Here is a 21,773-nt window from a genome sequence, read left to right as displayed (position 1 = left end):
TGAGCAGGGAGACTGGCTAGGAGATGGAAAAGCGGGGACATCTCAGTTGTGGCCCCAATATTCCTGGATGTGTTGTCCCGTGAGACTCACCAGAGCTTGAGCTTGCAGGTGTTTAGGAAACAAGTGATGGCATTTCTTTCCCAGGGCCTTTGGAAGCCACATCTGAACGCACTCCATGTCGTCCAAGCGAAGACTATCAGTCAGTCACCAAACAGGCCCATTCTGACAGGCTCATTCTTGGTCCTTGTGTGGGGTGGACTTCTTCTCATCCCTGAGAGAGTGCTCTGCTCTGCTCAGTGTTTCAAAGACTTCTAGTGCAGGTCCACATTGCCTTCTCTCTTGCCCAGACGTTCACTTCCCCTTCCGCCTCCTGTGCCTGCACAGCGCACCACTGTGGCTAGCCAATTTCTCTGTGCCCCGGGGGCTCCTCCCCTATCACAGCTGATTGCTCCTGCTTTCTTCTCTTTCACACCAGCCACCTTGCAGCTGATGGGCGGCAGGTCTCCCGACTCCCCACCCCCGAGGCCTCCTCCAGTAGCCCAGATCGCACAGCCAACCCACTGCTCAAGCAAACAACAAGAAAAAGCTGGAGAGCCCCTGCTGGGAGTGAGCAGCTACTACAAAACCAGAGAGAGAGAGAGAGCGAGAATGAACGCAAGTGAATGAGTGAGAGAAGTGGAGGGCTGCACTTGAGGTGACTGGGAGCCTCCAGTGGCCCTTGGGAATGAAGAGGACTGCATCAGGCTGAGTCTCAGCATTACATAATGAATTTTTTGGCTCAAACCCTAGACTCCATGACACCAATTTTATAAAAGATGAAGCCAGCTAGATTTAATTCCATTAATTTACATTCCCTGTCTTCTCCTAGGTTCAAGAATGGCCAAGCTGATGGAATTCAGCAAAATTCTCACAAGAACACCCCAGGGAACTACATCCATTTGTGCCTGCCCAAGATTTCCTCAGATCACATCTCTGGAGAGGACATCAGAGGAGAAATGGATTCCTTAGCCCCTTCATCCATGGTGGTGGAAAGTGACTGCAGAATGAAAAGCTTTCTTATGTTGCTTCTTGTTCCCAGGCCAAACACAGGCTCTCCTGGGCTTTTTGGCCAATAAGTAGACAGTTGAAGGGAAATCGCATCTTCTATCTGTAAAATTTCTCTAGCATAAAAGGGACAAGGCTGGTCAGCAACTAGCTTAGACCACAGACCTCTCAGGGGAGTTGGGAAAGGAGAAACCCTTCCAAGTGGTTTTCAGGATCTGCTGCAAATGCTTGTGACTGTTAAAAGGATTTGATAAAATTCATGGAGGATAAGTCTAGAGGTGGCTAGCTAGGAATGGGACCTCCTTGTTCAGAGGCAGTGTATCTTTGATGACCAGATGCCGGGGAGAAACAGAGATGTTGGTGTGCAGTCTGTTGAAACTTAACTATTGGATTCAGGCTCCCAACTCCCAGTGTCGTGGTAATTTAATGGATTTATTGACAAGGTTATATACAGCTTCCTGGCAGGGATCCTAGCTCAGGCTTGCAGCAAGATTTGTCTGGAAGAGAGGGAGCGGGGAGCTTGGAAGCTGGATTGTCCTTAAAAGGACAATGCACAACTAATTCACTGGGCCGGAATGCACCACAGGCATGAGTGACCATCCGTCATGCCCTATTGCGATCTTCTTGGGAGCATCATTCTGAACCACTCCTGGAGATCAGATGCCAGATTAGCTGGGCCTTTGGTCTGATCCAGAAAGGCAGTTCTTATCTTCTTAATTTGTAAACTCCTCTTCAAACGCCTTACATTCAGCCCAAATGTATCTATATCCCTCCTCATTCCTAATGTGGTCGTGCTATTTCCAGAGGCCTTTCTTTCCTTTCCTTAAATGCCTGTGCACAAAAACAGACTTTTGCTAATGCCCACTGTCCCCACTTCCTGTTTTTGAACCAGCCCAGCCTCAGTGGAAAATGGCAGTTTTCCATTATTGCACAGATCCAAACACTCAAGGTAACCCCTGTCTACTCTAAATAGCACTTCGAGGCATCTGGTGTTAGGGGAAAGAAGGGGCAAAGGAAAGCAGTTTGATGGACTCTTCCCGGAACCCACAATCTGGCTGAGGTGGGCCTACCTCATGGTGTTGACAAGCTCATGAGGACATGGGGGAGATTGCTTAGTTGCTGTAAAATGGCAGCATTACCTAGTATGACCTCTACCAGTGGAAGCATCTTGGATAGAATCATAGAATCAAAGAATAGTAGGGTTGGAAGAGGCCTACAAGGCCATTGAGTCCAACCCCCTGCTCATTGCAGGAATCCAAGTCAGAGCATCCCTGACAGATGGCTCTCCAGCTTCGTCTTGAACGCCTCCAGTGTGGGAGAGCCCACCGCCTCCCTAGGTAATTGGTTCCATTGTCGTATTGCTCTAACAGTCAGGAAGTTTTTCCTGATGTTCAGCCGGAAATAGCTCTTGACTATCCACAGTTCTGACTGGTTCTCACTGAAACCTGGAGTGGATTCACCACCCCACTGACAACAGAGCCACCAGCCTCCACTGACCTCTACCATGTCCTGTAGAGGACAAGACCAGCTCAGTTGGACAGATACATGCTCAGTTCATCGAGTTTTGCAGCTGTAGGACATCTAGCAGGGGAGTAGGAGAATTCAGTTTGCTTGTGAGAAGAGACGACTGGTTCTTACAATGTTTTTTTCCCCAATATAGATTTATTTTCAAATAAATAGTCTTCAAAGCTACTCTTTGAAGCAGCAGTGGTTACCCCCAAAGCAGACAGTATACCCATGGAGCTCCCATTCCAGATATCTGCAAAAACTCAAACGTCTATCTTCTTCACTGACTCTGTTAAAACTGTTACTTTTTAGGCCCCAACCTAAAGGATTTGGTGTGTTCTAGTAGCCATCAGCCATCAAACCCCATTGAGGAAACATCTAGCCATTCATGCTCCCTGAAGAAACATCTTGCCATTGGTGCCCCCTGGGGAAATGTCTAACCGTTAGTTGCCAGTTTTAACTATTATGGCTAGAGATGGTTGCCTCTTCACATTACACACAATGCCATTACATTATATTATAATGCATTACCAAGGATATGTGATAGCTGTTGAAAAATCGTTTCTGTGTTGCCCATTTCTACATTGCTTCAGAAATTCTGATCACATGGCATCATCCTGGTTAGTGATCAGTGGATGCTCTTGGCTCAACTCATTATGATTTCATTTTCCCCCTGGAGCGTTCTCTCAGAATTCTCAAAAACCCCTCAGAACATCCAGACGTGAGGGGGAGGGGGAGAACTCACCCATAGTCCTCCCTGCTAGTACCCCCACTCCAACATGAATATTCATCAATGTCTTTTTCTGAAATTCTGTTTCAATATTACTTTCAGTCCATTTCTTTACACTCACATCACTCTTCCAAGACCCCACATGCCCTTCTCCCTGATTTGGTCATCTCCCTGGTCCTGCAGGAGACGCTGGGCTACCAGGTAAGGATTGGTAGGAGGGAAGACTCACCCCAGCCAAATAATGTGAATCCCCAAAGATACTTCTTCTCTGAGAAGAACGCCATGAAGATGAGGCTGTGGAGGTAGAGGCCTTCCACAAGAATCCAGTAGTAGTTGGTGGCCAGGAAGTAAAGGAACAGGGTAACGGCGACCTTGCAGCCCACCTGGGGGAGGGTCACAGAAAGAGAAAAAGGAATTAGTTGCAGGGTGCTGACACAGTCCACCTCTGTGGACTCTGCTTGAAGGAGGACCAGGCACTGAGACCTTTGAGGTTTCCTCTGCTAAGTTCCACTCCTCTCTTTCCTGCTCATATGTACACATGGGTGTGATCCCTTGTGCACGCTAACTGTGGGAACGCTGGGTGTTACGCTTTCATAAATATACTAGTGCATTTCATATGTTAGATGCACGGTGGACTACCACGCAGGGAACAGGGAGTTGCCCCACCCGCTATGCCACCCCCTCACTAGCCACCCCCCCCGGACATCAATGCATTGGGTGCAGGCATTTGCAAGGGGTGGGGGCTACCACAGTCTGCGTTATCGGGGCTCCCAGTGCACAGGCAAGAGGAGGGTGGTGCCAGGGGGTCTCAGCATTAAGGGTGATGTCAGAGGCATTGTACACACGGCTACTGTACTCCGAAACCTTTCCCCACATTGTTTTACTCAGCTCTATTGAGTGTATATTACTCAATTTTATTCTGTTCTATTTATTATATCGCATATTGTTGTTTTATTTACATCCATTCATTAAGTTCCAATATTTCAATCCCAAACTTTCTGCCTCCAAAGAGACACTGTGGGCTAAACTACATTTTATGTTAAATATGTACTGTGTCGCTGATCCTAGCTCTTTTTTATTTTAGTGTAAAGGCATGCCGCCCCAATCTGGACTGGAACCAGTGCATACAGATAAGGGGTGAAACTTCTTACCCTTCTGCTCCCCACACCCTTTAATCCCCCCCCCCGCATGCTGGAGCTAACCCCCCCCCCTGCATTGGCACCAATTGATTTTTTTTCCACAGATGGAAAATTTAAAGGGAAAGAACACCTGGGTGGGAAGGTTTAACTCCCCACCCCCAACCTGTACATGGTGGTCCCAATACAGATTGTGGCCCTGGACGCTTCCACTAAAATAAAAAACCACACCCAAATACCTATTTAACATAGCCTGCGGTTTAGCCCTCAGCAATTTGTTATTGTCAGGAGCGCCCTAGCTGCCTCTTGCAGTCCCCACCAATAGCCAACTCAGGACACAGATGACGAGGATTCTTTCCGAGACTTTATTCCTTTATTCCTTTATGACTCTTTCAGATACTAACTGCTAGCAACTAAGCAAGGAACTGCATTGGGGAAAGATAGCAGAGGAGCCTAAGCTCCAGGTAAGGCAGTTGGTCCCCGTTTGAAGGAGAACCGCGGGAAGACCCTGAACATATGGGCTAGGGAGAGATCCTCCCTCTTTCCCTTGGGTCCTCAGGATGCGACCGTTGTTTGCCCGCCAAATGAGCGCTACACCTCCTTTCGGCGCTCTCCATATGTCGCCGCTCCCTGCGTCTGCGCTGAGAATCCAGCAAGCCCCCCTCCAGCGCTCTCTCACTGCCAGGGTCACTATCTCTCCCAGGAATGCTGGCAGGGGGAATCTCTGCCAGCTGCTGTGCTTGTGAGAGATGAGCGAGCTCCACTCCCACGGATTGCTGTTCCTCCTCAGAATCAGAACTGCTCTGGGGCTCTATGGGCTCAGTTTCCACCCTGACAGTTATGTTGCTTTGAGTGCCATTAAATAAAATAAATAAATAATTGTTTTATTTTGTTTTTAGCCACTTTGGGCTAAAAGGTGGGATATAAATTTAACAAACTCTAATGTAAATAACACACAGGCAGTATGCATGAGAAGGGCTGTGACGTGATCTCTGTTTCAGAAATAGATGATAGGCAGCCTGCAAATGAATGCCGACTAGAATGATGATGCCAAATTCTTAGTGGCTGTTTGGATTTTATTCTTTAAATGCTGGCAGGGTCTTAACATAATTCATTACATGTTAGGTTACAAAGATGCTTGTCAGTTTTTCTGGTGCCCTGTTGTGTCCAAAGTAGGAGTGTACGAACCCCACTCACCATTCTGGTTTGGGGTGTCCACGGGGGGGGGGAGAGGCGATCCGTCCCTCCCCCCGGAATCCTCCCTGGCTGGCTCCGCTCCGCGGCGAGTCCATGGAGCCACCGGCCAGGCCCGTCCGCAGCCGGACTTCCATCCACTGCCAGTCTGCGGCTGCAAATGGTGTCCGGCGTAGCGGACACCATTTGCGTCCCTGCTTTAGCCATGATAGGCTACGTAAATATTTACGTAGCCTATCACGGCAAAGAGCAGGGACATGGCATCCGCTATGCCATTTGCATCCCTGCTTTAGCTGTGATAGGTTATGTAAACATTTACGTAGCCTATCACGAAAAGAGTAGCGACGCAAATGGCGTAGCGGACGCCATTTGCATCCCTGCTCTTTGCCGTGATAGGCTATGTAAATATTTACATAGCCTATCACAGCTAAAGCAGGGATGCAAATGGCGTCTGCTACGCCGGATGCCATTTGCGTCCGCAGACCGGGGCAGTGGACGGCAGCGGACGGACCCAGACCAGCTGGCGGCAGGTAGGATCCGTCTGGGGAGAATTTCGTGGGGTGGTGGAGGGGAGTGGTCCATTCCGCCATGGACTTCTTTAGAATCTGGCCTCATTGGAGTCCGTGGCGGAATTCTCCGCCATCCCTAATCCAAAGGCCCCTTGGGGAATGAAGCTGGCAGGAAAAATTAACATTCAGGTAATCATTCTAACTTAGAATTTATCACGTGTCACCCATCCATGCTGGGTCAAATAATGGAAGGAACAGGCTTAATTGGGAGAGGGAGACAAGCAGGGATGGTCAGTGGGGATCGTTTTAATTGGTTGGGATCTCAATGGGGTGCAGTGCCATCTAGTGGCCAAGGCAGAAGAGCCACTGTGCACAGGCACGTACATCGTGCCATCAAAGCACGGGGCACTTGACCAAGAATAAGAGCACAGGCTCCCTGCCCCAAGGTGTTTACCAACTAAAATTCGAAATGAGGGACAACAGAGGAAGGGGAAGAGTGGAGGCAGGGGTGAACAGGTAATGAATATCCATTATTCGAGTGCATGTATTTAGGCTTAGTTAGCAACATAGGAAGTTGACTTAAATTGATTCAGATCCTTGGTCTATCTAGCCCAGTACTGCGATCAGTGACTGGCAGCATCTTTCCAGGCAGGATTCTTTCTTAGCCCTACCTGGAGATGGCGGGGATCGAACCTGGGACCTGATGCCAGCAAAGCAGGGGCTCTGCCACCAAGCTACGGCCCCTCTCTTTAGTTACAGTAGGGAATAGGAATTGGGGGGTTGTGCCAAAAGTGTTATAGAAAAATAACTGTCCTTTGAGGAGGAATTTGAAGGAAATGAAAGGGGTAGAGTCATGGAGATGTTCTGGAGGCAGTTCCAAGTAGGGATGGAGGGGCAAAAAAATCTTTTGATTTTCATTTTCATGCGAGTGTACCTAATTTCGCACTTTTGAACCAATACACAAAATAAGGATGTCGGAGAAATCCGCAATGGAGCCAAATGAGTTTGGATTTTCATGAATCTGACCTGTGGATTCTGCAGCGAACCAGTTCTCCCCCTGTTGTGCGGATTCCGTGGACTTGCGGACTGGTTTTCTAACTTTCCTGAATTTTGTGCAAATTTTGTCATAGAAATACACACACAGTAAAAAAAATCCTGGCCAAAAATGCACATTTCCCCCATAGGCTAAAAGTGAAAATGTGCATTTTTGGGGAATTGGCACATTTTTTCACTTGCACATTTTTAGAAGTGCACACATAAGCAAATGTGAATTTGCCCAAATTTAGAAACCAAAAAAAATCTGATTCCATGGATCAGCGGACAGCGGAATGAATGGGGCCTGACAATCTACGAAACGCAGTCCACACATCCTTAACACATCCTTTTACACAGTCTATACATCCTTAACACAAAGGAAAACTCAGTAAACCTTGAAAAGGTGCCCTTCTCTGAATTTTGCAACAAAGTTCTCAACTTATGCACATATACGTGGGTGATGGTGCTTGGGGGTATATATTGGGGGAAAGTATAGACTAAAATGCATCTATTAGTGAAAATGATGTTCATTTGCAATGCAATATAGGGTTTTCATCTTTTCCTTCTAATTCTTGCTGTTTTTATACAACCTCTGTGCTTTTAGTGGCTGTAGAACAGGCAAAAATCAATAAAGAAACAGTCAGTACAGAGGTGGAGTGATGCCAATCGTCACTTAACAATTGCAGCACACTTCAGTTCCTTTGCTTTTCGGTATTTATGATTAACATTTATATTTTGCCTTATCTGCTAAACTGTGATCAAGGTGGTATACAATAGGGATGTCGTGAGAGTCTAGTTGGGGCTGGAGGCTCAGCGATTTCTCGCTGGTTCTGCCCCTCGGGAATTAGTCCGCAGCTCCATGCGCTTGCCTAACTCCACATCGGGCAAGCGCGGGGATCCCTACTTGTCTGCAAGCCGCCATTTGGGGTAAAAATGGCAGCTCTGCTATTTACAAGTCACCATTTGTGTAAAATGGTGGCCGAAAATAGACCCATTTACATAAAATTACAGGCGTAAATGGTCTCATTAGATCATTTACACCTGTAATTTTGCGTAAATGGGACTATTTATGGCCACCATGTTACGCGAGTAGTGACTTATGTAAATAGCGGAGCTGCCATTTTTACACCAAATGGGGGCTTGCAGGTTGCAGGGATGCTGCTCTCTGCTCACTGGGCACCCATGGACTGTCCTACAGCTTGCGAGTGGTCGGTGGGTTCCGGTGAGCAGCACGCGAGGTGGGCTCCGGTGAGTTCGCCCCTCCCTAATATACAGCAATTTAAAACAATAAAGCCTTAAAATGATAAAAGCCAAGAAATTAAAACAGTGAAAACATTAAAGCCTTCACAACATATTTAAAAGGCTGAATGGAAGAGATGCAGCTTCCCACCCTTTCTAAAGGCCAAGCAATTTTGCATTGGCTAGAACAGTGGTGGGGAACCGGTGCTGCTCCAGATGTTTTGGAACGACAGTGCCCCATCATTCCCAACTACTGACCATGGTGTCTGGGCCTGATGGGAGTTGGGACCCCAGTGACATCCCACCCTGTGTTAGAATATGGAAAACCGCCCTGCCTCGGACCTGGGTTTGGGGCTCCGTAGAAGTGTACAGAAGGGATGGCTGACTCTTGCCTTTTGCTCTCGGCATCTGGGACTCAGGCCAGCTACATGCACTCACAGGTGGCACCACAGGGTGGAAGGATGGGCAATGAGCAGTGTCGCCAGATTTAGCTCTGGCAACGGGCAGTAGGGACCACGGGTTGGAAGAGCCACTCGCACCCCATTCCAGCTCTGAACTCAGGTATGGCGGCCCACAGCTCTAACCAGACCTTGACAGCATCCCAACTGGGTGGCTTTCAATCCTGTTGCTTGTTCCATTTCTTCAGACAACCTTGATCCCATCCAGTTCCGCCCCACCCGGTGACCGCAAAAGACTTTCCTGTTTGGGAAAATCCAGGGCATTTTGGTAGCCACTTGTATGGGCCGTGCCATAAAAACAAACAGAAAGCAAAACCACAGCACCAGTTTTTCCCAACCCATTGCCTGCCAGATTGGTTGGACTATGACCCCCAGAATCCTCAGCCAGGATAGCTGGGAGTTGTAGTCCAACACATGAGGCAGACACCAGGTTAGAGAAGGTTGCACAGCACCCTAGCATCTGCAGCAGGCTCTGTCTCCAAAGTGAGAGATTCAGTATTTCCAGAGCTTTGATAGTGGAAAAATTCACAGCGATCACCTGCTACTGAAGGATGAATCGGTGAGCTCAAGCAGATCAAGGAAGGAAGATTTCAGCCCTCTGTCAAATCTCGGGGCAGCGGGTGGGCTGCAGTGACAGCAACTGGCACCATCAAGTTCTTTTATGTCTTGTGATGTGCCTTTTGACATGTTGAAAACCCTTATCAAAGTGGCTAAAGGGCTCACGCACAATAAGGGAGTGGTTAAATCTAATGCAATATCCAAGGAAGAGGATTTCTTTTGTAGGAGGGACGTGGCATTGATGAGGTTCCTTTGCATTTTTGTCTAGACACTCTGGAGCCAGCGGGAGGTTTCTAGGGCAGTGCTGCACAGCTAGGAAAAGGTTGGCGTGAGATACAACAGGCACTAGGATCTGGGAGGAAGCAGGTGGTACAATAAGCAGGGATGTGGAACCTTCAGCCTGTGGGCCTAAACCAGCCTGCAGAGGTCCTGCATCTGGCCCCCAGAGTCTCCTTGGGATCCTCCAGGGGGCGGAATCCCTGCTGTGATCTCCAGTCCAAGACTGGAGATAACCCCAGGGAGGTTGCAGGCGGCAGGGGATGATGAATGCTGCACACAGCCGGAAAAACGGCTGGGAGGAGCTGCTGTTCTGTCCAGTTCCAGCCAAGGCCCTTTCTCAGTGCTGAGAGAGGCACAGCATTCTGTTTCTCTCCCAGCACAGAGAATGGCAAATTGGGCAGGGGGTTGCCAGTAGGGATGTACGAAAGTCACTTACCTGTGACGAAATTTGATTCGCGGTGAGGGGGAGGCGCTCCATCCCTCCCCCCGAAATTCTGGCCGGGGGGGAGGCGCCCCGTCCCTCCCCCCAAAATTCTGGCCGGGGGGGAGGCGCCCCGTCCCTCCCGCCGCGAATCCTTGCCGGCCGGGACTGCGAATGGCGGCTGTAGCCGCTGCCGTTTGCGTCCCTGAAGTCAGCCGTGATAGGCTACGTAAATCTTTACGTAGCCTATCACGGCTGAGTTAAAAAAACCAAAACAACCGCGTGTATGCAAATGGCGGCACCCATGGGCGCCACCATTTGCGTTCCTTATTTTGGCACGTGTAGTCTACGTAAACATTTACGCAGACTACGGCGAAAATAAGGGGAATGCAAATAGCGTAGTGTCTACACTATTTGCGTTCCCCTTATTTTCGCCGTAGTCTACGTAAATGTTTACGTAGACTACACGTGCCAAAATAAGGAATGCAAATGGCGGCGCCCATGGGTGCCGCCATTTGCGTACGCGCAGTTGTTTTTTTTTAACTCAGCCGTGATAGGCTACGTAAAGATTTACGTAGCCTATCACGTTTTTTTTTTTTTAACTTGGAAATGGTGGTGGCGGCAGCCGGTCGGAAGACCGGCCGCCGCAGCCGCCGCCGAACCGCCGCCGCCACAGAGATTCGCCCAAGGTAACTCCCATCCTGGGGGTGGCGGGGGGGTGGCAGACTGTTTCGCCACCAATTTCGGGGGGCCAAATGCGCCAGCATTCGGCCTCCCTGAGATTCGTGGCGAAATTCTCTGACATCCCTAGTTGCCAGTGACATCAGTGGGTATGCTGTCAGTGGGCGTGGCCACTCCCACTGATGTCATCGAGTGTGCAGGAGGTAAACAAGATGGTTGTAGCTGTTTGGCCTACAACCTGCTCTCTCAGACCTTGCCTATCCTGGCTTATTTGAGCTAGCTAGTATGATGAACTGGTGCCCACCACCTTAAAGGAGGCAGGGGTGGGTGCACTCCTGAAAAAGCCCTCCCTGGATCTGGACATTTATACCAAATACTGCTGTATTGGCCCCAGGCCTGTAACCAAGTCACCTGTAGATCCATAATGCTTTGCTTAGAGATCCATAATGCTTTGCTTAGGTTCATTATTGGTGCAATTTCCTTGCTAGTGAGCCTCTGAGAGTGTGAGATGAGTCAAAGGTCGATAGCTCAGCCTCAGCGCATTCCATGCTAATGAAGGCTAGTATCTTATCAGGGCCTAGGATGTGTCTGAGAAGTGAGGCTATGTTATAGGTGGCTGTGCTGGGAAAGTTCTGATTGTTTTCCCTCTGCACAAGCACTGTTAGCCTATGCTGGGAATGAACGCTAATTAACGCTTGCTGCTGTCATGCTGCCTCACTGCTGACATGTATGGTATAAAACCCATTTTACCCCATGGCTCTGGGTTCAGAGAAGCTGTCTGATCCAACCATTGGGTATGCCTGTGTGCTGTAAGTACTCAATAAAGTCTCCTTGTAAGCAAACCTGGGTCTGGCTTATCATTATCTCGGCACCTCCAAACCTTAGCAGTCCACGGCCGGGGCATACAACTGCCCAGTCACTAATACCTATTTTGGGGGCAAGTTGCAGATGTCCTTGGAGGACACTAATTAGCTTGACCCATTCCAGGCTGGGTCCAGACCTGGTTTTGGGACAGAATGGGCTTTGGTCACCCTGATGGATAGTCTCTTGCAGGAGAGAGACACAGGGAGTATGACCCCGTTGTTCTTGCTTAAGCTCTCAGCAGCTTTGATACTGTTGTCCACAATATTCTTTTGGATCATCTTCATGAGTTGGGAATTGGGGCACTGTTGGTCAGTAATGACCCGGTGCTTGCACAGGAGGACCCTTTCCTTTCCTTTCCTTTCCTTTCCTTTCCTTTCCTTTCCTTTCCTTTCTACAATGGTTGGGCTCCAGCTTGCAGGGAAGGTTCCAGAAAGTAGCATTGGGTGACTATGTCCTGATTCCCTGGCAATTATGCTGCATGGTGCTGCAAGGTACTAAAGATGTAGGAGAAATCTACAGTGGAACCAAATGACTTCAGATTATCATGGATCCAACTTGTGCATTCTGCAGTGGACCATCTGCTCCCCTGTCGAGTGGATTCTGCTGACTTATGGACCGTTTTGCGAACTTCCCCATTTTGCACAAATTTCATTGTTGAAAAACACACACACCCCAGCCAAAACTATGCATTGCCCCACAGGCCAAAGCATGAAAATGCACATTTGGGGGGGGGGGATTTTCACAAGTGCGCATTTTTGCACGAATGAAAAAAATCCAATTCCATTGATGGGCGAACTGAGGAACAAAAGGTGCCTGACAATCCACGAAAGATAGATGGAATGGATTTTACACAGTCCATACATCCCAACGTCCCATCTTCTCCCCAGTGCTATTTAACATCTATATGAAGCCTCTGGGGGCAGTCCTTTGGAGATCTGGGGCAAAGTGTCACTGGTATGCTAATGACCCACACAGCTCTGTTTCTTTGTGACATCGGAAGTAGGAGAGGCCGTGCATGTTCTGAACCAGTGCCTGGATGCCGTGATGGGCTGGATGGAGGCCAACAAACTGAGATTGAATCTGGACAAGACAGGGACTCTAAGGGTGGGTGGTTCCTGGTATGGTGTTTCACTCTCTCAGAAAGAACAGGTAGGTTGTTTGGGGGTGATGGTCCTGGATTCATAATTGTCACTTAGGCATGTTCATTGCTGGGAAATCCGCCTCTTTTTCAGCTTAATGGGGTCCCATTGAATGTCTGACTCAGGTTGCATTTGTGGGCCAAGCCGGCGGCTTTTCCTGAACTCTGGGAACATTGTGCATAATTTCGGGGGGTGGCAGCCGTAATTTGCACAAATAGAGATTTGCACAAATCATGGCTGAGATTTGCACAATTTGCACAAATTATGCAAATGTGTGCAAACTTTAGCCATAATTTGCGCAACTTAAAAAAATACAAAAAATCCATGAACTGGCCCGACTCGACGCAGATCGAGTCGGACTCTGCAGTGGAAAGCATACTGAAGCCTGGGGGGCTGAACCAAGGAAAGCTTGTTAAGCTCCCCCCCGATTCCTCTGACACCCCATCCATTGTTACTAGAGGCCAAAGTGACTTCTGTGATTTTATGATTTCATCTTTTGTATCACACTGTTTTAAATATGTCTGTATATTTTAAATACATGTATGTTTCAATGATCATGATCTCATTGCTCTGTTCACTGTATAAAGAATTTAATGACTGTGTTTGCAATGTTTTTAATGATTGAGATTTATCCTTTTGTTTGTTTTAATGGGTCTGTGATCGCTCAATAAAATGAATCAAACCAAACTGAACTTATTCAAAAAGACAGCACTGGTGTCAAGATGCTCTCATTTTTCTTTTTGGATATAAAGCCCTGAATAGCATGGTATCCAGGTTACCTGGTGGATCACTTTCCCTGATATGGACCTGTGCGATGATTAAGATCATAAGAGGAGGCCTTGCAGATTGTACCACGACCTGCAGATTGCCACCTCATGGCAACCCAGAAGTGGGCTTTCTCCATGGTGGCACCTGCCTTACGGGATGCCCTCCCCCCCCTTGGTATTTGGGAGGTACCAGCTGTGGCATGCTTTAGGCACCAATTAAAGACCTATCTCTCTATCCAGATCTTCCCAGATTGATTGTGCTGCCCAGTTTGTTAATTACAGCATTCTGAGTATTTGGTTTTAATGTTTTTATATGTGTTTTATTTTAGTGATATTTTCCTTTTAAACGGGTTAGAATTTTTGTTTAAAATATGGTAAAGCAAATAAATAAATAAGTAAGTATCTCTCTAGCTCAAATCTAAAGCCAGATTTCATCATTCAAACTCATTCCTCTTTTAACCATGGGGAGTCTGTACAATGGGCTTCACAAGGTTTGCCTCCAAGGGAATACTCACCAGCGATGACTTGTCTGTCAGAGGTGCCTCAGCGATGGACTTGAAGTCCTCTTCTGAGATCCGCTCCATCTCCTCCAGCGCCGAGCCGGAGTACAGGACCGCGTCCTTCACAAAGATGCTGATGGCTCGAAGCATGAAGGAGACAAAGAGGTGCATGTGGATGTAATTCCGTGTGCAGTGCAAGCGCCTGGAACAGGAAAGAGAAGGGGGTGGCAGTGGATGGTGCGCCTGGATGCAAGAGAGATGTCCTCAAGGCCCATTGGTCAGGAATGGACTTCCTATTGCTAAACATCCCCAAGAAATTCACCCATAGAACTAGGGATGTACAAAAGTCACTTACCTTTAACGAAATTTGATTTGTGGGGGGGGGAGGGGCTCTGCCCCTCCCCCCGAAATTCTGGCTGGGGGGGAGGCGCTCCGTTCCTCCCCCCCGAAATTCTGGCCGGGGGGGGGAGGAGCTCTGTCCCTCCCCCCCGAAATTCTGGCCGGGTGGGGGAGGCGCTCCGTCCCTCCACCCCCGAATCCTGGCAGGCCGGGCCGCAAATGGCGGCGGCCATAGCCGCCGCCGTTTGCGTCCCTGCAGTTAGCCGTGATAGGCTACGTAAATGTTTACGTAGCCTATCACGGCTGAGTAAAAAAAAAAAAAGCGTGTATGCAAATGGATGAGCCCATGGGCGCCGCCATTTGCGTTCCTTATTTTGGCACGTGTAGTCTACGTAAACATTTACGTAGACTACGGCAAAAATAAGGGGAACGCAAATAGCGTAGACGCTACGCTATTTGCGTTCCCCTTATTTTCGCCGTAGTCTACGTAAATGTTTACGTAGACTAGACGTGCCAAAATAAGGAACGCAAATGGCAGCGCCCATGGGCTCATCCATTTGCATACACGCTTTTTTTTTTTTACTCAGCCGTGATAGGCTACGTAAACATTTACGTAGCCTATCACGGTATTTTTTAAAAATCTAGCCGTGATAGGCTACGTAAATCTTTACGTAGCCTATCACTTTTTTTTTTTTAATTGGAAATGGCGGCGGTGGCAGCCGGCAGGAGGATTCGCCCAAGGTAAGTCCCATCCCGGGGGGGGGGTGGCAGGGGGGTGGCAGACCGTTTCACCACCAATTTCGGGGGCCGAATGCGCTGGCATTCGGCCTCCCCGAGATTCGTGGCGAAATTCTCTGATATCCCTACATAGAACTCTTAACTCAACAGTATCTATAATGGAGCATGGTGGGGGAAATGTGTATGAGGGAATATATATATATATTCTGCAGAGAGAGACTGGGTGAGGGGATCAAGGCGGTGGTGAACGCCTCCCTTGAGGAGGGAGTGATGCCATCAGCCCTCAAGGAGGCAGTGATAAGACCGCTCTTAAAGAAGCCCTCCTTGGATCCTCAAGTTCTGAACAACTTTCGCCCAGTCTCAAATCTGCCATTTTTGGGCAAGGTGATTGAGCGGGTGGTGGCGGTGCAGTTGAAGGCACACTTGGAAGAAACTGATTATCTAGACCCATTTCAGTCGGGCTTCAGGCCTGGGCATGGGACAGAAACGGCCTTGGTCGCCTTGGTGGATGATATGAGGAGGGCTCTGGATAGGGGTGAATGCTCCTTCCTTGTTCTCCTCGACCTCTCAGCGGCTTTTGATACCGTTGACCACAGTATCCTCCTGGACCGCCTGGAGGGGTTGGGCATTGGAAACACTGTATTGCGGTGGTTCCAGTCCTTCCTCTCTGGCAGGTACCAGAGGGTAGCACTGGGAGAGGAGGTTTCAGACCCGTGGCCACTTACTTGTGGGGTGCCACAGGGTTCCATCCTCTCCCCGATGCTATTTAACATCTATGTGAAGCCACTGGGGGCTATCATCAGGAGGTTTGGGGTGCAGTGTCATCAATATGCGGATGACACTCAGCTCTACCTCTCATTCAAATCTTCACCAAGGTTGGCCGTAGAATCCCTGTCCAAATGTCTGGAGACGGTGAGTGGCTGGATGGGGAGGAATAAGCTGAAGCTGAACCCTGACAAGACCGAGGTACTTTTGGTGGGAGACAAGAGGAGGCTGGGGGATGTTGACCTGGTGTTGAATGGGGTACAGCTACCCTTGAAAGACCAGGTCCGCAGCCTGGGGGTCATTTTGGACTCCCAGCTGTCCATGGAGGCTCAGGTGTCAGCTGTGAGCCGGACAGCGCTGTATCAACTCCATCTGATACGGCGGCTGCGCCCCTACCTTCCCGACCATCTGTTCCCATCGGTAGTACATGCCCTGGTCTCCTCTCGTTTAGACTACTGTAATGCGCTCTACGTGGGGTTACCCTTGAAGACGGTTCGGAAACTGCAGCTGGTACAGAACGCGGCGGCTCGCCTGATTAAAGGCAGCCGCCGGCGAGATCACATCACTCCAGTGCTGAAGGAGTTGCACTGGTTACCAGTTGTTTTCCGGGCCAAATTCAAGGTGTTGGTTTTGACCTTTAAAACCCTATATGGTTCCGGCCCAGCCTATCTTAAGGAGCGCCTCCAGCAACACCAGACAGGCCGCTTAACAAGATCAGCCTCGGATGGCCTTCTCTCTGTCCCATCAGCCAGGACAGCTAGACTGGTGGGGACGAGGGAGAGGGCCTTCTCTGTGGTGGCCCCCACTCTGTGGAACTCCCTCCCTAGGGAACTCCGTCATGCCCCCTCTTTAATGAGCTTCCGTCGTGCATTAAAAACGTGGTGGTTCAGGCAGGCATTTGGGGTGGGTTAGGGTATTTTTTTAAAAAAAAAATTATGGTAAAATTTTATTGTTTTAAATTGTTTATGGTGGGTTGTGCATCGCCCAGAGTGGCTGGGTGACCAGTCAGATGGGCGATTAATAAATTTAATAAATAAATAATAAATAATAAATGAAAGATAGAAAGACTAACAGCAAACAACAGAGTATTCAGAGAATATATTTAAGCTAAATGATTCAGCTTCCTCCCCCATCAGTAGCTGTGCTGTTAAATGGGTATCAGGAGTGGCCATTTGGAATACCTGGAGATGAAAGTTTCCTAGGAGCAAAAACCAGAGGTATGACTGGTATAATGAAATTGGGTAAAATGTATAGATACAGGGTTATATCCAACGTTAGTCTAACTTAACTCCCATTCATTTCAATGGATCTACTCTAAGTAGGATAACATTGGACACAACCCAATGCTTCCATCAAAAATATGGCTGGTTATTTCAGATCAATCAATAAATGTCAGCCACTCTTGCTGCTCCTGACATCTTTTCTGTTCATTCCCTCTTCACACATGCAGACCACCTCCCCACCTTTAAATCTCCTCTCTCCTTGGCCACATCTATGCGGCACCGCTTTGACTCCCCACCCCGTCGCAACTGCGCAGCAATGCAGCTTCGAGTCAGCATGCCCTGCGATACACTCGTGATGTACCATGCGCTTCCCTTACAGACTCGCCGTGCACTTTTTTGGGCCATTTTACTGAAATGCTCAGCTGTGCAGTCCCATGAATGTGGGGGTGCAACACTTCCATGGCTGGTTTGTATTTGAGGGGCTCTGCTGTATCTTTCAGTCCCTTTTTAAGTAAAAAGTGAGTGTTTTATGCTCCTTCATTTCCGCACCATCAGTTTGTCAGTTCCCCAGCCCGAGACTCTCGCGATGGTTCGCACTCACAAGCGTGAGCGTTACGTGCCTAGCCATTGCTCCGAAATGGTGGTTGGAGCGATGTTGTTCCTTCCCCAAGACACCCCCCCGGCCCTTGGGTACTGAGTCCACAACTGTTGTGAAGATACGAAGCTGTAAAAATGTGCGAAAGTGTGATTAAATATGGAAACGACCCTCTGTGCCTCTGCAACTGTGCAGCTGCGAAGGGATGGAGGGAGTAAAGGGCTGTCACAGAGTGACGCAGGCACTACGCACGCCTACAACACGTCCACCGTAAAATGTGAAGTCAGTGCGGGGAAGGAACAGACGGGCCGCAACTGTGGGGGAACCCGCAGCACCCCCCCCAAATCGCAGTAAAACGACTCCTCAGAACTCTGCATTTTCTGGGCGAAAACCACGGATGGCTGTGAAGTCACGACTGCATCATCTATCACTAGGGACCTCGACTTGCACCCACCCTGGAGTAAAAGCCCGGTGTAGATGGGGCCCTTCTTTCTTCTCAACCATTCCTTTTTCTCTCAGGCACTCTGCTTCCCTCAGACTATGAGTTCTAAGGCCTCTGCTTCCCCATTTCCTAGGCCCCTGCTTTTTCTTGCTCTCCTTGCCTTGAACTGTCTGAATTCTGAGTAAATTAATGTGCTTCTGTGGGCTTATGGGGAAAAAATCTCACTCATTGAATGTGAAAATGAAAAATAATAATGCTAATAGGCAATTCACCAAGTTTCATGCATTTCTTTTTAGCTTAACTTTTAAATAGTTCAAAATGGAAATATCTAACGTAAATGAAGTTAATTTTAGAGGTGAGTAACTTTTAATTTCAACTATTTACATTTTTCATTAACTTTCCCCATGGCTGCCAAGGTTCCTTAACAAGACATTACAAAATAGATACCATAAACATACACACACACACACATGGAAAGCTAAACTAGACGAGAGTGTGGAGACAAAACTTAAATTGCTTACCTGAAATATCCTAGAATAAGAACAGCGACCGTCAGGGAACCCAACGAGATGGAATAGCCAACAGTATAAATCAAATACAGGCGATGGAAGACTTCCTGTAGCAAGCATGAGGTTGGTGAAGGAAAAACATATATACACAGTGTTAAGGGAACTGCTGGAAAAATGGAATTAATTTTATCTCTCTGCTGTGCTTGGGGTGGTTAACATGAGGAGGAATGGGCAGGTAAAGAATTTTGGAGAAATACGACGGATTGTTTTAGATGGTAAGCCTGCGGGAAGGGACTGTCTTGTTTAACTGATTATATGTAAGCCACTCTGGGAATCTTTTTGGCTGAGGAGTGGCATAAAAAATATTTCAAATCAATCAATCCATCTGGGAAATTGCTTCTTTTACATTCATCAATGACTTGAAAATCACCACCAAACTTTAAGGGAGTTCCTGATACTTGCTCAAATTATTTTAATCCTTGTGCAGAAGATTTAGAATATCAAATGCTTCTGGCTGCTTTTTTTTAAAAAAATGATTGACATTGCTAGGAAAAAGTCACCTAAAATGAAATGTTAAGCAAATTGGTGGATTTCCTCCTCAGGCAAAATGCCTGAGAAGTTTCGAGGGATGAAACGAAACATGCTTCGAGAAGACTGGTAAAAATCCCTCTGGGCAGAGTTTGTACATGGTGCTGGCTGGGAATGATGGGAGTTGTAGTCCAAGACATCTGGAGGACACTAGGTTGGGGAAGCTGCTCTAGAGACTGCGGGGCCACTTCACCCCCCCACGGATCTCGATCCCTCTCGCCCACCCCACCGCTCTTTCTCATCCACACATAGCTGATGGACATTTCTGGGACCAAAACATGAGCTGTGTAGCCTGCCTAGCTAGATCCTCACAATGAGCAGAAAATATCTGGCTCTTCCTCTGGGCACTTGGTATCAGTCAGGATTGGAGACAGACAATTGTTTTTAAGCGACTTCCAGAGTGGAACCAGTGAAACATCGTTGCCCTTGGGGTACAGAAACCTCTCTATTCCATCTCTGGTCAAACAGGGTTTGGAAACATGCAGAATTCGCAAAATCTTTTTACTAGAGGCGATGGCAGGATAGGTGTATACAGGCCATCCATCAAGGTCCATCAGTCTGGTGGGCAACAGGGCCTTTTCCGTGGTGGCCCACCTATCTCTGGAACTCTCTCCTGGAGGAAAGATGTTCTGTTAGCTTTCAAAACGGACCTTTGAAACCCTTTTTGTTTCAACTTGCATTTTTCTGAGAGTGTTGTGCTGGGCTTTCAAACTGCCGCTGTTTTTTTTTCAGTTGTGCCATTGGCTTGTTTTGTATGTATGTTAACGGTTGTTTTGTACTGTTTTAATTATGTTTGTAAACCTCCTTGGGAGGGCTCTGCCCTGAAAGGTGGGAGATACATTTCTTCAACAAACAAACAAATGAACAAACAAACAAACCAAGCCCCTCTCTGATCAATTCAACACTCAGGAAATATATATTCTAAATATATTTAGAAATGATACTATCTAAAATACAGATAGTACAAAATATATCAGTGATTGTTCAGTTTTTTTATCCTTTATAATCTCTTTTCTTTTCTTTTTAATTATTATTATTATTAATATTATCAATATTATGATACTAGGATTAGTAATATTTCTGGCTGGTTGATTTTAAGCTTTCTTATTATATAGTACATAAAGGGCATTATATGGCCAATGGAAATGAATTGTAAGCTTGCTTCCTTGTTATAAGCATGAAGACACAATATTGAAATTGATTACTTATGCTGTATTGATTTGTAAGATTGGTAAAATTATAGGTATAATTTCTAAGTAGAGTGATATTTGAAGTTTGTGTAATGTAGTTTAAATTTAAGTTTGTTATGTAATCTTTTGTTTATATTCTGCTTTGTTTTCCTTTTTTTTTGTTTCTGTTTCTTTCCCTTTTGTCCTTCTCTCTCCTTTTTATATTTTCTCTTTTCCTTCTCTCTTTCCCCCCATCTATTTTATTATTGATGGGTCCTCTTAAGAATAATGTAATGTTGGAAACTGCAGAAGATTATTATGTTGTTGGTGTTCTTTATTTCATTTATAAAGATAAAAATAGAATAAAAAGTATTACAAAAAACAACAACAAAACACTCAGGAAATCTCCAATTGATCTCTGGCCCAGACCAGCTTCTTTCCGCCTTTGCTGGCCCCCTCCCCCTTATGCCTCTCTCCCTTCCTCTTGCAAGTTTGCAAGAGGCAACCCGGGCTCCTAAATGACAACTCTGGTTTTGAATCTGGGCTTGGAAGCATTGCTTCTCTGGAATGCTAACCTCAGCCCTATTACATCAGAATCCCCGAGAACGTTTTCCTGGCCAGAGCCTCCACTGGAGCCGTGTGCTTGCCAACACCAATCTATTCAGAAACTAAATAAACAGAAAGGCATTGGCCACGGTTGAAGCGGCCAGTGGGCGTGGACAGAGTGAGAAGGCGCATTTTCCATATGCAAGTTTCCCACAGGGAAGTCAGGTATGCCAGCTCCACCGAGGCCTCTTTTTGCATGGCTCTCCAAAAGAGCAAATCATCTCATCATTGTACCTACTACTGGCAATGGCGAGGTTTGAATCTGTGACCTCCTTCATGCAAAGCGTATGTTCTGTCACACTTGCTTCCTTGCAGGATTTAGAGTCAGGGTAGCGAACTGCTGTTGGACTACAACTCCCATCACCCCCAGCCAGCAGGTGTTGCAGCCTGACAACACCCGGAGGGCCGTGGGTTTCCCACCCCTGGTTCACAAGACTTATGTTAGAAATGGGAGGGGGCATCCCTCTGCGGGGGGGAATAGGTTTCCATAAAGATTGTCACAGTTGTGACCCCCACCATCACCAGCTGAAAGGATGTCAGGTAGCAGAGATGTGGAACACCTCTCATTGGGTGCCTGGAGCACTGTTGCTAGGCACATCGGAGAGATCCGTTCAGTTCGTAATTCATTTTTCCTAATTTTGGACTTGCAAAAAAATACAGGAGCAGAAACTAGATATGGATGAGAATTCTGTTCACATTTTTAAACGTGACAAAAACACCCCCCCTTTGCAACTCCGTA

The 21,773-nt window shown here is 47.5% G+C and overlaps 1 protein-coding gene across 1 annotated transcript in view; it reads right to left on the bottom strand.

Moving 5' to 3' along the window:
• The window catches only part of PTH1R (parathyroid hormone 1 receptor), a 193,167-nt gene that overhangs the window by 28,815 nt on the left and 142,579 nt on the right, over positions 1-21,773 (bottom strand). Inside the window, exons 5-7 of the mRNA XM_084859490.1 lie at positions 18,684-18,778; positions 14,076-14,262; positions 3,510-3,663 (exon numbers count right to left, since the gene is read on the bottom strand). Of these exons, the coding sequence (XP_084715616.1) occupies positions 3,510-3,663; positions 14,076-14,262; positions 18,684-18,778 (436 nt within the window). The remainder of the gene's footprint in view (positions 1-3,509; positions 3,664-14,075; positions 14,263-18,683; positions 18,779-21,773) is intronic.

This window comes from Heloderma suspectum, chromosome 5 (assembly GCF_057233095.1).
Source record: "Heloderma suspectum isolate Gila_16-S chromosome 5, 16-S_ref, whole genome shotgun sequence".
Classification (NCBI taxonomy): Eukaryota; Metazoa; Chordata; class Lepidosauria; order Squamata; family Helodermatidae; genus Heloderma; species Heloderma suspectum.
Note: the sequence above shows the minus strand (reverse complement) of the source record. Positions and strands in the feature narration are given on the sequence as shown.